Raw genomic sequence first — 17878 nt, forward strand, 5'->3', positions numbered from 1 at the left:
ATCCTGAGCCAGTTAATTAACCTCTCTGGGCATCAGTTTCCTCTCCTATAAGAGAGGGATGATAATAGTAGTTTCTTTCTTTCTTTTTTTTTTTTTTTTGGAGGTTCTTTTTATTTAACAGAATAGTACAAGCTTTGCACTGAGATTAGAGTATAATTAATTGTCTTGTGAAAGATAAACATAAGAGAAATCTTACTGGAGTGCCCCAAAACTCCCAGGAGTAAAACACATGCAAAAAACATACAAAAAAGAATTCAATGATAGCAACCTTTTGTACATTTAAGTGTAGATTTCTACTTTATTTTTATAATATTTTTCCACCTTTACTTTTTAGTTATATCTCACTATTTACAATTAAATATTGAAATTTTAAAATCATTTAAAATAGTTTACTGTGATGATACTTACACAGATTTTGGTTTTGGCTAAGATTTTTATTTTACATTTTTATTTAGCTATCAATTAATAATGAATGAGTTACTCCAAGTAAATTAAAAATAGATGCTGCAAAAGTTGCACGTATATTGCAAATAGATGCTCCAGGCCCTTCCCCTCTACATCTTATACTAAGGAGAGACAGACAACGCTATTCTGAAAATAAATGATTAAGTTCATAGTTCGGAACTCATCAAAGAAGAAACACAATGATGCCAGTGATGAAAAGTAGAGGAAAGGTTGGTTTTTCAATGAGCATATTTTAAAAATAACAAATGACCTTTCAAGGGTATTGGTCAATTGGGAAATTCAAGGAAGACTAAGATGTATTGTTTGAATGTCTAATTTATGTCATAAATTCCTTGGATTTCTTACATCACCTCTGACAATATTTTACTTTTCATTTCATATATCTTAAATGTCTGTTTTTCTCATTTCTTCTATATTTGGATTTTTCTGTACTAGTGGATCTTTCCCCCAATATCTTCATTGCTTTTTGCTGAAACCAAGGCCAAATAATACATGCATCTTTTAAAGGACAATAGTTCTGCAGTTGCAGAGTAATTACTTTTCCAACTTCCACAGTAAATTTTCTTTTAAAACGCTATCTATAGTGTGAAATTGAGTGGACATCTGATGGAGCTCAGCCTATTTATTTCTCCCCTCAAAAAATCATTAAGTTTTAGTCACATTGAAAGCTGTACTGACACATTAAATAATGCATTCCATTGCTCTAAATTGCTGTACTACCTATACATTGTCCGGGTACAAAAACACCTCACAGTATTTCACATTTTGAGCTGGTACCTTTGAACACACACACACACAGAGACACACCCCACTTTATTATTAGGAGGCAATAGTAACCCAAAGCCAGAACAATTTTGACTTAAAGTTTTGGCTTTTTGGGATATAATAAGTAATTCTTGTGATGAGTTAGGAATGTTATTGGAAATTGGGTTCTTTTTTTTTTTATTTTATATCATCTTATTGTTATGGGGGATATAGAATTGCAAGTTACATACGTTGCCCATGTACCGCCTTTCCCCCCAAGTCAGAGCTCCAGGCGTGTCTGTTCCCCAGGTAGTGCGCGTTGCACCCATCATGTAGGTATATATCCCTCCCTTCCCCACGTCCCCCTTCCCGAGTCAGCACCTTCAAGTGTTACCACTCCCCAAACGGTGCTCAATGCACTCATTGTGTAGGCATACACCCATCCCCTCCCCCACCCCCCACCTCAGTCTGATATCCGATTGGTGTCGTTCCCAGATGTGTATTTAGGCGATGTTCAGGGAAACCAATTTTCTGGTGAGTACATGTGATGCTTGTTTTTCCATTCTTGGGATACTTCACTTAATATAATGGGTTCCAACTCTCTCCAGGAGAACCATAGAGATGTCGTATCTTCATTATTCCTTATAGCTGGGTAATATTCCATGGTATACATATACCACAGCTTACTAATCCAATCATGTATTGATGGGCATTTGGGTTGTTTCCACGATAACAGTAGTTTCTACACTCATAGAGCTGTTATGAGGAATGAATGAGTTAAAACTTGTAAAATCTTTGGACAGTGCTTGACATAAAACAAAGCTCAATAAATATTAGCTGTTATTAATTATATTGCCATGGTTGAAGTTAGATTGGCTATTGGAGGTAAGAATGGTGATAATGGTAACTCTCATTTTCATAATTGAATGCAGGATGGTGCCATGCACTGAGATGAGGAACTCTGAAAGAGCATGAGGTGATGAAGATTGTAAATTTGGTTTGGGACATGTAGAGATATTGAGAAGGTGATGGGATGCATGAGTCTGGAGTTCCAGGAGAGGTCATGAAAGGAGACAGAAGAAGGAGCAATCTGAACAGTAGGGGAACAAAACAGAGAGGTGCTGGCACAGAAACCAAGGGAGGAGAGAGTTTCAAGAAGGAATGAACAGGGCCGGGCGCGGTGGCTCACACCTGTAATCCTAACACTCTGGGAGGCCGAGGCGGGTGGATTGCTCGAGGTCAGGAGTTCGAGACCAGCCTGAGCAAGAGCGAGACCCCGTCTCTACTAAAAATAGAAAGAAATGATTTGGACAGCTAAAAATATATATAGAAAAAAATTAGCCAGGCATGGTGGCACATGCCTGTAGTCCCAGGTACTTGGGAGCCTAAAGCAGAAGGATTGCTTAAGCCCAGGAGTCTGAGGTTGCTGTGAGCTAAGCTGATGCCACGGCACTCTAGTCCTGGCAACAGAGTGAGACTGTCTCAAAAAAAAAAAAAAAAAAGAAGGAATGAACAGTCAACAGGTGCAGATGAAGACTGAAAAATGTCCATTGGATTTAGCAGCATGGTGGTGATTGGTGATCTCAGCAAGAGCTGTTGGTTTGATAGTGCCCCAATGTCCTTGGTAAGTTTGTTTACAAGTCAAGGTAATGATAAAATGTGTAAGTCAATTTGTCCTTCCTGTCCTAGCAAGTGTTTTCCATTGCAAATTCTCTACTTCTTAGCCCATAGCTATCTTATTCCTGCTTTACAGGTCTGATTGGATGCCACAGGAAATCAGTCTATTGGCATGTGATTGGAATGGGCACCACTCCTGAAGTTCACTCAATATTCCTCGAGGGCCACACATTTCTTGTGAGGAACCATCGACAGGCCTCCTTGGAAATTTCACCAATAACCTTCCTTACTGCTCAGACACTCTTGATGGACCTTGGACAGTTTCTACTGTTTTGCCATATCTCTTCCCACAAACATGGTAATATCTTGGATTTTAAAAATGAGTATTACAAATATCAAGTTCTACTTTTGTGGAATTTAGTGAACAGTGCATATGAATATAGTGTGTTGCAGAGGGTGGCATACAGTTACTATGTTAGACCTCAATTGAGATCCCCTAGTTGCTACCTTCCAGAGTAAAGATTTTACCTTGAGTATAAGAGGGCTTGAGTATTAGTAGTACTGGTGGATTTTTAGTTAAATGCCTGTGATGGAAGGAGAAGAGGTGGTTTAGGGATGAATGAGGTAGGGAAAATGGGGAAGACAGAATGTCATTGATTTCCCAGCCTGATTTCATTAACTAGGCTTCAATACTATGGAGACAGGGACTGAAGGTCGTAGCTGAAGAGGTGTTTTATGAAGAGAAATCTAGTGAAATGGAAAAAAGATAACTCCCTCAGTTGTAACCATAAGGGCTCCAGTATATAAGTAGTGATGCCCAGAGCAGTAAATGCAAATATGAGAGGATACTGTAGTGCTAAACATGAGATACCAGACAGCTGGAGGAGAGACACCTGGGAAACTTGGGGCACGTCAAGAGGTAGTAGATTTTAGGAGAAGCAACATGGGAGTGGAAGCTGGTTAGGATATGTGAGGCATCACATGAGGTTTTCAAGGACTACCTGATGGGGACTTTGCAAAGGGTCAAAAGTCCTGTGTAAGCAAGTAGGACAATGATACCTAGTTTCAATTTATTGTTAATGTGACTTCATTTGTAGCTACCAGTTGGGCAAATTCAAATTGCATCATTATTTTATCCCCATTTTTCTTCTTGTGTATTTACTCTGCAAACTCTTACTTATATTAAACTAATAACCCTCTTTACTCCTCTATTGTGGCCATTGAGGACTGTCTTAATCAGTTCATGCTGCTATAACAGAATTCCACACACTGAGTAATTTTTAATGGACAGAAATTTATTGGCTCACAATTCTGGAGGCTGGGAAGTTCAATATCAAGGTGCCAGCATCTAAGGCCTTTTTGCTGCAGGTGGAAGGCATCACATGGCGAAAGGGCAAAGACAGGGTGAGAGAGAGAGAGCAGGAGGGGGCAAGCCCACTCCCACAGTAAAGAACCCACTCCCGTGAACCCACTGTCATGATAACAGCATTAGTCCATTCATGAGGGTGAAACCCCATGATCTAAACATCTCCTAAATGTTCACCTCTCAATACTGTCACAATGGAACTTAAATTTCAGCATGACTTTTGGGGGGCACAAACATTCTAACCAAGAAAGGTTGTTGGATAAAAATGTTAGGGAGACCCTAATCTGTCATGTTTAACAGCACTTCTTTGTTCCTATTGCTCTCATATTTACCGTCTCTTCAAGTTTCTCATTTGCTTTAGAAAAGACATTTGATCTTGCATGGCAAGATCCAGCATTTTTCCCCTTATGTTATATCAGTGACTTTGTTTATAGTCCTCTGTAGTGATTAAGAATAGAAACCTATTTTTACAGTATGTTACATAATATTTATGGGATTTTGACAAGACATTAGGGGACAAGAGTCATATTGGGGGAGTAACAGGAAGTTGATGCACAAAATCCTGCAGACACAGAGGAATAGGTCATTTCCTTGAATACAGATTGATCATTACCCAGTTTTGAGCCTGATTCAGTTTAAGAGGAGTTTATTTTTTGTTTTGTTTTATTTGGTTCTATCCTTTTGACAGGTTCTCACCACTGATTTTAATCCTCATTTTTCAGAAAAATCTTTTACCTTATTGGACCTCAAACAAAACCTTTTATCTTGAGATGTCCCATTCCCCATAATCTAGTAAACAGGTCTCCCTTCTTAGAAGTATTTGATATTCAAAATAGCCCTATGGTGTAAATAGGTAGGGATTATTAATATCCATATTTTATAAAGCATAAAGATGAGACTAAGAATTTTAAACAGATTTGCCACAGGGTTTACAACTACTAGTCACAGGCAGATATGCTCCTAAAATACATATCTCCTTTAAGTTGTATCTTTTCATGTTTTCACAAACTTAGAATATTTCTTAAAATTTATATCTATGCTGACATTTTTCCTGATAAGCTATTGTTAAATAAATGATCTGTATTATAATCCCATTGAGTAAATATAGAAATCGTCAGGTCGCTGTGGGAATGGGGAGCTGCTCTGGCTGAAAATATGCAGTTCCTCAAGTCTCCTTTTTCATAATTTGGGTGTGGGCGAGTGATAGGCTCAAAGCCAGTTCCATAAGGGAAATATTCATATGTATTATAAGAGCAAAAGAATAAGTTTTGAAAAAGGAGTAAAACTTATGTGGAGGAGAGTCAGGAAGAAGGGTAATGGTGAGTGCAAAGACCAGAGGAAGAAACTAGCAAGTATCAGGTAATCCATAAAGGAATAAATACATAAAGAAGAGTTCCAAGAAAGGATATTGGTGTGGAGTGGGGGTCGCTTAGGAGAGAGCACTGAAGGCCTAATAAAAGAGAAAAAAAGTCATAGAAGTTAAGGCAGGAAATTCTTGTGAGAGTCTGATATTGTTTGGTTTGTCTGACCCCAGATGGCATGGAAGCTTATGTCAAAGTAGATAGCTGCCCAGAAGAACCCCAACTACGGATGAAAAACAATGAAGAAGACGAAGATTATGATAATGATCTTGCTGACTCTGAAATGGATGTGTTCAAGTTTGATGATGACAACTCTCCTTCCTTTATTCAAATTCGCTCAGTTGCCAAGAAGCATCCTAAAACTTGGGTACATTACATTGCTGCTGAAGAGGTGGACTGGGACTATGCTCCCTCAGTCCTTACCCCTGATGATAGGTAAGCACCTTTTGATCTTGGCACTATCTCTTCCCCATACTCAAAAGGTTCTTCCCAGTTATTCAAACCAACAAAGCTTTAAGCCATGTTTAGGGTTAGGTACAGGTATGGAATCAAATGGCAAAGGTGTTAACATATTTGGAGACTAACAGCTAACCATCAGAGATGCTTGTATTTTCCTTGCTCCTTGCCTGGATTAATCATATCAGCTATTTTAGAGTTGGATTGGAGCCTATCCATAATTTTCCACTCCAACCTCTCATCTTTTTGTCTTTCATACAGAAGTTATAAAAGTCAATATTTGAACAATGGTCCTCAGCGGATTGGTAGGAAGTACAAAAAAGTTCGATTTATGGCATACACAGATGAAACCTTTAAGACTCGTGAAGCTATTCAGTATGAATCAGGAATACTGGGACCTTTACTTTATGGGGAAGTTGGAGACACACTGTTGGTAAGTTGTGGAAAAGATTTAAGGTCAGGTAAGAAGAAGTCTGGAGGGTTTTGAGTTTCCCAAATACTTCATAATTCAGCCTCATCTCCAATGGATATGATCTTTTAAAAATAATACATGTTATACAAATAAATGCTGATTATATATTCTTAAAGTATGAGTATGTAGAATAAAAATTTGATGTCACTCATTAAACTTGCCACTCCTTTGAAATACTCACTGCTCAGACTTTGACACATATCCTTCCAGAATTTTTTCCACGAATTATATAGTGTAGGAGTTACCAGAAAATGGCTTGTGACCCAAATTTGGCTTTTGGCCTGCTTTTGGACAGTCTGTGAGTTTAGAAGGGATTTTACATTTTTAAAAGGTTGCAAAGGAAAGAACGAAGAGGAGGAGAAGGAGGAGGGAGAGAGGGGAAGGGGGAGGAGAATATGTGACAGAGACTAGATAGGACTCACAGAGCTTATTTACTATCCAGTGCTTTCTTGAGCAGCTGAATTGATGCAACCAACTATTTCCAAATTTCTTGTGATGAAAATAAACCCCTATTTATTTAAACTATTGTTCATTGAGGATTCTGTTACTTGCAGCTTCAGCATTACCCCTGATGTAGGTAGGATATTAAGAATGCTGAAGCTGCAAGTAACAGAATCTTCAAGGAACAATGGTTTAAATAACTGACTTTCAGCAATTCTGAACCAATTTACACCCCTTACCAAAAGTACATGAGTATTCCTTTCCCCACACCATTGTCAACAACATACATTATAAACCTTCAGAAAATTTTCCAATTTGATGAGCAAAATATTTATATGCTGTCTTCATTTGCATTTCCCTGGTGGTAGTGACATTGTATATTGTTTTATGTTTGTTGGTTATTTGTATGACTCTGTCTGTGAATTGCCTGATGGTAAATTTTGTCCAGTTTTCTATTTGGACAGCTGTCCTTTGCTTATGCATTTGTAAAGGGCCTTTACACATTATTGACACATTGCTATTTATCTTTCAAATATTTTTCTTGTTTTTCACTTGTATTTGAACTCCTTTATGATATCTTTTGTCCTACAAATATTTTTGATCTTTATATAGTCGAAATCTCTTATCTTTTTTAAAAAAATAATCTTTTTTCTATTTTTTTTTAGAGACAGGGTCTTGCTGTGTTGCCCAGGCTAGTCTCAAACTTCTGGCCTCAAGCGATCTCCCTGTCCAAAATGTTGGGATTACAGGCGTGAGCCATCATGCCTAAAATCTCTTATCTTTTTTCAGTCTTTTCATTGATATTTCTCTGGGTTTTTTTCACTCATGTTTTCTGCCTAGGAATGTCTTCACCACACCCAAGAGATTATAAAAAGAGTCTTCTATATTTTTATTCTTTTACTTTTATAGTTTTATTTTTACAATAAGCATTTTAATTGCTCTGGAAGTACTTTTGGGTTTAGTGCATAGTGTCAAATAAAAACTTTCCCGAATGGCAGCCAATTGGCCCAATCAATCCTTTGTTCATTAATGTGGAAATGCCTTCTTTATCATATATGAAATTGCTAAAATCTGGGATTTTTAATTCTCTTTAATTAATCTATCACCACACTGTTTTAATGGCTGAAACCTTGTAATCAGTCTTCTCTCATTGTACTTATTCAAAATTTTAATTAGCTATTCTTATACAAATTTTCTTCATAAATTTTATTTTTTCTTTCTTTTTACATTTTCTGAAGATTGTATGGTTTTATTTTTTATTAATTTAAAAAGTTCATAATTGTATAAATATGTACATATTTATGGGGTACTTTTGTTTACCTATTTTTGAATTAGTTAGTAAAAATAATTCAAAATACAAGAAAGAGTATACAATAAAAAGCATATTTTCTTCTCTCCCAGACTTCCAGTCCCATATTCTGACAGGCAATCTATAGGTTTGTATATTCCTCTCCAAAAACAATGTATACATATACAAGTGTGTGGGGGGTGTATTTCAACACAAAAACTGAAGCACTATGTAAATTGTTCCATACTTTGATTTTTAAAAATGTAAAAACATAGCTTGGATACCATTTCATATCAACACATATAGATCTACTTCATTCTTTGATTTATGTAAGTTATGCTCTGGACACCTTGTTAAATCCTACACCATACATAAACATTAACTCAAAATGGATCAAAGGCATAAATTCAAGAGCTACAACTATAAAACTCTTAGAATAAAATATAAGAATAAATCTTTGTGACCTCGGGTTAGACAATGGTTTCTTAGATATGACACCAAGCAACAAAAGAAAAAAAAAACAGATAATTGAACTTCATCACAGTTACAAACTTTGTGTCTTAAGGGGCACTAACAAGAAGGTGAAAAGACAACCCATGGAATAGGGTAAAATGTTTGCAAATCATATATCTGATAAGGATCTAGTATCCAAAATATATAAAGGGCACTTACAACTCAATAATAAAAAGGCAAATGACCCAACTGAAAAATGAGCAAAAGATTTGTATAGACATTTCTCCAAAGATGATATGCAAGGTGACCAATAAACACTTGAAAAGATGCTGATCAGAGAAATGCAAATACAAACCACAATGAGATACCACTTCACACCTACTAGAATGACTGTAATGAAGAAGATATATAATTAGTGTTGGTAAGGACATGAAGAAATTGTAACCCTCGTAAATTTCTGGTGGGAATGCAAAATAGTGATGCCACTTTGGAAAATTGGACATTCCTCAAAATGTTCAAAATGGAGTTACCACGTGACCCAGCAATTCTACTTTTAGATGTATATCCAGGAGAAATGGAAACATAGTTCCACACAAAGACTTGTTATGCAAATGGTCATAGCAGTACTAGTCATAATAGCCCCACACTGAAAACCATTCACATGTTCCCCGATTGGTGAATGGATAAACAAAATGTGATATATTCATATAATTGGGATACTATTCAGCAATTAAAAGAAATGAACTACTCATACATGAGACAACATGGATGAAACTGAAAACATATAAGTTAAAGAAGTCAGACAATAAAGACTTACATACTATATGATTTAACTTATATGAAAAATCTAGAAAAGGCTGATTTATAGAGCAGACAGCTCTTTATTGATTGCCAGGGACTGGGGATGGGAGCAGGAATTGACTGCAACCCAATGTGAAGAATCTTTTTGGAGTGATAGAAATATTCTAATTCTGGATTATGGTGATGATTGCACAACTCTATAAATTTACTAAAAATCATTGAAATGTATACTTATAATGGGTGAATTTTGTGGTATATGAATTATACCTCAATAAACATATTTTTAAATGGACAAAGAAATCAGACAGAAAAAGATTGTATTCAAAGGAATGATAATTAAACTGCTATGGTTACTAATGCTGTGTACCTAATTACCTATAAACTTAGTGGTTGAAACAACAGCTGTTTTATTATTCTCATAGATTGTGTGTGTCAGGAGTTCAGGCAGGACTCAGTTGGGCAATTCTTAATTTCTTTGGCATTGACCAAGGTCAGTTGGTGTTGATTAGTAGATCTAGAGGGACCAAGACAGCTTCACTCACATGTCTGGCACCTGAATGGTGATGACTTAAAGACTAAAACTGCCAACCAGAGCACCTACACATGGCCTGTCTATATGGCTTGGCTTCTTCACACTACAATGGCCTCAGAGTAGTGGGACTTCTTAGATGATGGCTCAGGGCTCCAACTGTATGTGTTCTAGCAAGCAAGTCAAAAAGTGAGTTAACCTTTTATGATCAGCATCAGAAGTCCACATAATACTTTATGCCATAATCTGTTAGTTGAAAGCAGCCAAAGCCCACCTTGAATCAAGGAGGGGGAAAATTTGGCCTCCTTCTTGATGGGAGAAGTGTCAAAGAACTGGTAAGCATGTTTTAAAACTGCCACACAGACTAACAGCTTATTCTTTAGAGCAACAAAGGAATCTAGAAGATAATGAAATCATCTTTCCTGTGTTGAAATAGAATCGCTATCAACCTAGAAGAATCGCCATTTTATTAACACTTTATATAAAGAAATAAACAATTTTATATTAAAATTTAAAATGTAAAGTACAAGAAAAAAGGAAAGACCCATCAATTCTTTTTTATTAGGCTAGCATAACATTGGTTGTAAACCTGACCAGCACAATATGAGAAAAGAAAATTTAAATTACAGGCCAATTGCATTACAAACATGAGTTCAAAAATCTTCAACAAAATTTTATAAACTCAATACAGCAATATATAAAAAATATAATGCATTTTGACCAAATTGATTTATCCCAGGAGTAGTAGGTTAGTTTAACATTAGAAAATCAAATGTGATAACCTACAATATTAACACATAAAAGGGAAAATGTCATTGGATAATTTCAACAGATTCTGAAAAAGCATTTGTCAAAATTTAACATCCATTCATAATAAAAAGTCACAGGAAATTGGAATTAAAAGGGAATCATTGTCATTATCCTAATGAAGATCTGCAAAAAACTTACAGTAACTATTACATGTGGTGGTGAAACTCAGAAATCCTTCTGATTAAGATCAGGACAAGACACAGTTGACAGGTATCATCACTTCTATTTAATATTATATTGGAAATCCTAGCCAGTGTTCTTAGGAGAAAAAAGAAAAATTTAATATTGGAAAGGAATAAACAAAACTGTTATTATTTGAAGCATCATTTTGCTGCTTAGGTATAGGTAAGGAATAGGCTATTTAGTGGTTTTACCAAATGACTGGGTTTTAACAAAAGAACGCAAGTGGAAGTTAGATTTTTATCCTCATACCACACAATCTCAGATACAGAGGTGGAATTGATGTCTCCCAGATCCTTCACTGCTTCCATGTTATTGCTCTTCCTTTCTTTTTCTCTTTTAAAGCTCATGCAGTCAGATACCACCTGCTACCCTTGCTTGATGCCATAATCAACTGTCCTCCTTCCTGGTCATGCCTGATCATTCAGTGAAAATTTTATCACCTCTGGAGCACTGTCTCCCTCTGCAGTGTTGGGGAATTTAGTGCCCAAATTATGGAAAAGGCTGAGGGAAACAGTGTCCTTGGCAGATATCCAAATGTCAATCAGTGTGAGGAGGTGAAGGGAATGCTTTCTGAAGCAACTGAAATAATTTTTAAAGAAATGGAAAGGGGTTGGTCCAAGTGCAGTGGTATTTACAACTAATTGATCACAACCAGTTACAGATTGCTTTCTTCCTTCTCCACTCGCACTGCTTCACTTGACCAGCCTTAAAAAAAAAAAAAAAAAAAAAAAAAAGACAGAAATGGAAAGGGACCTTTAGCAAGAAACCTAAGTACGCCTTCCATATCCATGGCTTCTGCATCTTCAGATTCAAACAAGTGCAAATTGAAAATACTCCAGGGAAAAAAACACACAACAATTAAAAAATACAACAGTAAAGATAAAATAAATAGAAAATACTACACTATTTACATAGAATTACGTTGTGTTAGGTATTATAAGCAATCTAGATGATTTAAAATATAAAGGAGGATGTCTATGGGTTATATGCAAGTACTATGCCATTTTATATCAGGATTCAAACCTTGCAGATTTTGGGGGGTCCTGTAATCAATCCCCAGTGGGTACTGAGGGACAACCGTAGCTGTCCGTGCAATTTCGTGAGAACACCAAATATTCTGAGCTTTACCATAGGCTTAAAATCCTATAATGTGTATACAGGTTGCTTTTGTTTATCTGGAGTTAAGCCCCAGTTTTCTTATTGCTCCTAATTGTTGTTTTAAGACTGATCTTATATCTCATTTATACTTTCAGATTATATTTAAGAATAAAGCAAGCCGGCCATATAACATCTACCCTCATGGAATCACTGATGTCAGTCCTTTGCACTTAGGGAGATTGCCAAAAGGTAAGTGCTAGCCTCATTTATAGGTATTTCTTACCTGTAGATACAACTAAAATTATGCTGGCTGGTTCTTTCCCCAGCTGTTAACACAGGACCTCAAGCCCCAATCTAAAGTTATTCCAGCTCAATTGTAGGAATCCTTAGGTGATGTCTCGTGTAAGTTAGTGAGGAGTCACCTGATGTGCTTTTGCTATTACTTACTGGTAATGTTGAACTATTGCACAGCCAATTAGATTAGCACCTCTCTACTGCAACCACTGCTAGTGCCCTAAAATCTTGAAGCTGGTGCTTCTGGTTTTTAAGATCATATTTTTTCTCTGAGTATAGTTTGGGGCTATATTCCATACTTTTAATAACTAGTAATCTCTTTACTTTTCATTTCTGAATAGTTTACAGCTCAAGTTTTTATTTACTATGTTGTTTGTTGTTTAAAGATTCATGACATTATCTATCTCATGAATTGTTGCTTTTATCAATAAAAAGGTCCTTTTAGGTTCTCCGTTTTGCTCCTTAACTTCAATTCTATTTCACTAATTTTAGTACTACCACGTATGCTTAGCTAATTTATCTTGTCCACAATGTTAGTTTCCCATATTTTTGTTTATGTTTAGCCTAGTCACATTTATGTTACTACTGATTTGTTTGTGTTTATTCTGGCAATCTTATATTTTAATTACAATTATTTAGCCTTTTGTTTCTTTTGTCAGTTTTGTTATTTATTTTTCCTTTTAGTAGATTGGATGTTATACATATATTCTTTCTATTCTTTCACTTTTTATGAATATTCTACATGTCTAAAAAATTACTTACACTGCTAATTGTTTTTCAACTTTTACTTTATTTTGTGTTAAGCAAGGATTTAGCTCCACTCCAGTTTCACAGTTCATCAGTGTTTTTATTTCCTCAATTGGCTATCATTATAACTATAAAAATATACTAAACATACACTTTTTAATCTTCATAATTGGATAATATCTCTTGACTTCCCTTTTCCTCTCCCCTACTCTTCCTTTTCTCAATGGCTGCCAGCCATACCTTTACTTTTATAAAACTAAAGCGGATAACATTTACATTTTGTACTGAAATTTTAAATAAATCTATCTTCTTTGCTTCGTCTACATATTTATTACAAAATTTAACAATCCAAAAAAACAGCATTTATCTTATTTTATTGTATAAGTTCCTTTCTATAAATGTTTACTGCAGAACTGGGTCATATGCTGTGATTGTTCTCTTGTCTGCAGTTCACATGATTTTACTAATTAAGATAAAATAGGCCGGGCGCGGTGGCTCACGCCTGTAATCCTAGCACTCTGGGAGGCCGAGGTGGGCGGATCGTTTGAGCTCAGGAGTTCGAGACCAGCCTGAGCAAGAGCGAGACCCCATCTCTACTAAAAATAGAAAGAAATTATATGGACAGCTAAAATATGTATATAGAAAAAATTAGCCGGGCATGGTGGTGCATGCCTGTAGTCCCAGCTACTCGGGAGGCTGAGACAGGAGGATTGCTTGAGCCCAGGAGTTTGAGGTTTCTGTGAGCTAGGCTGACGCCACGGCACTCACTCTAGCCTGGGCAACAGAGTGAGACTCTGTCTCAAAAAAAAAAATAATAATAATAATATGGGGAAGATAAAAAAGTTGATATCATAGAAGTAGAGAATAGAATAGTGACAACTGGAGGCTGGGAAGGGTGGAGAGGAGGAGGGAGTGGGAGAGGTTGCTTAACACTGCGGTCCCCAAGCCCTGGGCGGAGGCCCAGTACTGTCTGTGGCCTGTTAGGAACGAGGGGGGCATCACCACCTGAGCTCCGCCTCCAGCCCCCGCCCCGAGCCCCCTCCCTCCCCGCCAGCTGTCCGTGGAAAAATTGTCTTCTATAAAACTGGTCCTGGTGCCAAAAAGGTTGGGGACCGCTGGAAATTATAGGTAGATAGGAAGAATAAGTTCTAGTATTCAATAGCACAGTAGGGTGACTACAGTTAATTATATAGTTAACAATAATTTATTATATATTTTCAAATAGCTAGAAGAGAGGTTTTAGAATGTTCCCAGCACAAAGAAATGATAAATGTTTGAAGTGATGGATATATACTCATTACCCTGATTTGATCATTACACATTGTATACATGTATGGAAATATCACACCATACCCCATAAATATATACAATTATTATGTCAGTTAAAAATAATAACAGTAAAAAAGATCAAATAGATTCTCCTTTCTTATTCTCTATCAGTAGTTCAAAATCATGCAAAATTTTAATTTTCTTTCTTTTAGGACAATGCTATCATAATTTTTGTGTTTGTATCCTGAAGTAAGACTTTCTTTTCTTTTGTTAGGAAAAAAAAAAATGTATGCTTGTTTACCATACCTCTAAAGCCTTTCACCTTATTAATCATTCCATTTATTGCTTGGTATCCAAATCTTTTTCCTTTTTTTTTTTCTTTATTAAATCAGGAGAGAGGTACAACTTTCAAGGAGAGTGTGAGTCAATGCTAAGAAGTGAAGACTTTATTATTATTTATTTATTTATTTATCTTTCTATCTTGGAGACAGGGTGTTGCTCTGTTGCCCAGGTAACCTCAAACTCTTGGGCTCAAGTGAGCCTCCTGCCTCAGCGTCCTGAGTAGCCAGGACTATAGGAATGTGCCACCACTCCCGGCTAATTTTTTAATTTAATTTAATTTAATTTCTTTTTTTTTAATGGTTCTTAGCTAGAGACAGATTTTTTTTTTTTTTTGGTAGGTTTCACTAATGTTGCTCAGGCTGGTCTCAAACTCCTGGCCTCAAGCAATCCTCCCATTTTGGCCTCCCAAAATGCTAGGATTACAAGTGTGAGCCACTGTGCCCAGCCTCTTTTTTCATCTTAAAGACATTCTTGTAGTTCACCAATTTATTGCTTTAATTTGGATTATATGCTTTCTAGGCCTGCTTCAAAGCTGCCATCTTTAGATTTTTTTCCTTTGGACTTGTGGGTTTGTGACATTACCTCCCTTATCTTGTACATTTCTGATTTTTCATTTCTTCTTCTGCTTTTCTGGAAGTATAACCTCAGGCAACTTCTAAATACATAGTACATAGAGAGTCAACTTTCTGAGACCTTCTGTATCACATGATGTATAGACAGGATGGTTATAAATAATTTGCCATCCACTCTTTTCTAATATTCATTGTTGCTGATGAGAATTCTAACACCAGTTTGATTTGCATTCCTTTATGGGAGAAGGGCATTGTGACAGAGTTCTGGGGAGATTTTGGATGTGTACCCTAAAATTTGGAGGCATACATAATATAGTTACTGGTAACCTGCTTTTTATGTGGAGAATTCTGAAAGCCCATATACTTTGAATCCCCACCCACCCTTACTCCTAGCCCCTGGAAGAGGGAAGAGAAGAAAGCTGAGAAATACTGAAAAGACATACCATAAGTCAGACATAACTTAATGGGATGAAGGAGAGCTTAGAATGGAAATGAAATTAAAATTTTGATTTAGATTGGATCTTTAGTTATTAAACATACCGAAAAGTGAGGTTTAATTACTAAAATCAGACATTTCTTGTACCAACGACCCATTAGCCTGAGGGCAGGTCTCAGTTCTTGCTGCCTGTCCTAACAGGGGTCAGATATCACATTTCTTAATACCATATGTGAGTTTAAACTTCAGTGCCCAGCCCTTTGGCATATATTCAGGCCTGAAATTCTCACAGTCAACTGAATAATCAACTATAGCTTTTGATTGTAAAAAAAAAAAAATTGTGTGAATCTTAAACTTCTAATAGAGGCAATTTTAGTTTCCATTTACTGAGAAACTTAATATGTGCATATAGATTTGTAGAACCCTTGCAATAACAACATAATTACCAGTATGTGACTTGCTATACTCTAATCAAGTTATTTCTGGGTTTGGGTATGGGTAGGTATAAAACATTTGAAAGATTTGCCAATTCTGCCAGGAGAAATATTCAAGTATAAATGGACAGTGACTCTAGAAGATGGGCCAACTAAATCGGATCCCCGATGCTTGACCCGTTATTACTCTAGTTTCATTAATCGGGAGAAAGATCTAGCTTCAGGACTCATTGGCCCTCTCCTCATCTGCTACAAGGAATCTGTAGATCAAAGAGGAAACCAGGTGAGTTCTTCCCTTTCTAAGTACTGGATTTGAAACTAAAAATGGAATGAGATGCATATGAACTGTCCGTGTATGTCCCCCTATAGTTTGCAGAGACTATAGTAATCTGCAATATTGGCCAATGAAAGAAATGAGCTGGGTTCTGATTAGCTTTTACTGAGTTTGAGTTTCGTGTAATAACCTTGACTGCTGCCATAGAATCTGGGCCCTAGAGTCTTTCTGTAATACTCATTCCCAGTCTGGGATTTAACTCTCTCTAGGTGGTCTTACCTATTTTTACATGTCCAATTACCACCTATTTTCAGATGACCCACAAATTTATATCTACAGCCTAGACTTCTCTCCTGGACATCTCATTATGGGTGACTCGAAAGTACCTCAAAATTAACATATCTGCAGCATGGAGGAAACTGCATGGAATTTAGTAAGAGCTTGATAAATATGTGTTAAGCAAGATACAGAGAAAAATATAAAATATTTCAGATTATGGTTAGAATTTGAACCACTTCTCCTACTTTAAAAAAATAAAGCTAACAGCCAGGTGCGGTGCCTCCTGCCAGTAATCCTAGCATTTTGGGAGGCTGAGGCAGAGGGATCACTTGAGCTCAGGAGTTTGAGACATGGTAAATAGTGAGACCTTGTCTCTACAAAAAATTTTTTAAAAATTAGCTGGGTGTGGTGGCGTGCGCCTGTGGTCCCAGCTACTTGGGAGGCAGAGGAGGGAGGATCACTTGAGCCCAGGAGTTTGAGGCTGCAGTGAGCTCTGATGGCACCACTGCACTCTAGCCTGGGTGACAAAGTAAGACCCTGTCTCAAAAAAGAAAAAAAGCTAAATTTTCAGAAAAAGGAAAGCTTAGTTCTTCACAATAACTCATTGCTTGGTTCCAGAATAACTCATTGCCATATTGCTGAGGCTTGACTACATGTTCATGTGGTTATTTATGATACATAAGATTCCTACTACTCCCATAGAATCACAAATTTGGCTAAGTACCTGTCCTGACAAATTTCTCCTAATTGTAGTTTTTCTACCATTTTTTGGAAGAGGACTGAAATATACCTCTGTTATTTTCCAGTTTACTCCCCTCAGCGTTTTGGTTTCCATAGCTATTCATTATGCAAAATGAAATTTATAGTATTAGTGAGGTTTACATATTAAATCTTAGCAGATTCGATTAGTAAGGGACCAACCCATAAATTTTATTCATATACAAACTGCTCTTCTGAAAAAAAATTTATTTTTTAAACAGAAAAGTTAAGGTATTAGTGTTCAACACTTTTGTGGTTTGCTTTATCTTTGCTATTTGATTTCTGTTTATCTATTTTTACTTTTTTATAGATGGGTAGCCATGTGGAAGGGCAGTTACTAGATGGCAGTTTAGGAAAGGTGTTACTCTTATTTGACTTAACTAACTTG

At 36.5% G+C, this 17878-nt stretch overlaps 1 protein-coding gene across 4 annotated transcripts in view; it reads left to right on the top strand.

The window, feature by feature from the left end:
* The window catches only part of F8 (coagulation factor VIII), a 131666-nt gene that overhangs the window by 35945 nt on the left and 77843 nt on the right, over positions 1-17878 (top strand). For all 4 annotated transcript variants that reach the window (XM_069463242.1, XM_069463243.1, XM_069463245.1 and 1 more), the window contains exons 7-11: positions 2963-3184; positions 5727-5988; positions 6271-6442; positions 12240-12333; positions 16247-16461. In XM_069463242.1, the coding sequence (XP_069319343.1) occupies positions 2963-3184; positions 5727-5988; positions 6271-6442; positions 12240-12333; positions 16247-16461 (965 nt within the window). The remainder of the gene's footprint in view (positions 1-2962; positions 3185-5726; positions 5989-6270; positions 6443-12239; positions 12334-16246; positions 16462-17878) is intronic.

The sequence above is a fragment of the Eulemur rufifrons genome, chromosome 30, assembly GCF_041146395.1.
Source record: "Eulemur rufifrons isolate Redbay chromosome 30, OSU_ERuf_1, whole genome shotgun sequence".
Classification (NCBI taxonomy): domain Eukaryota; kingdom Metazoa; phylum Chordata; class Mammalia; order Primates; family Lemuridae; genus Eulemur; species Eulemur rufifrons.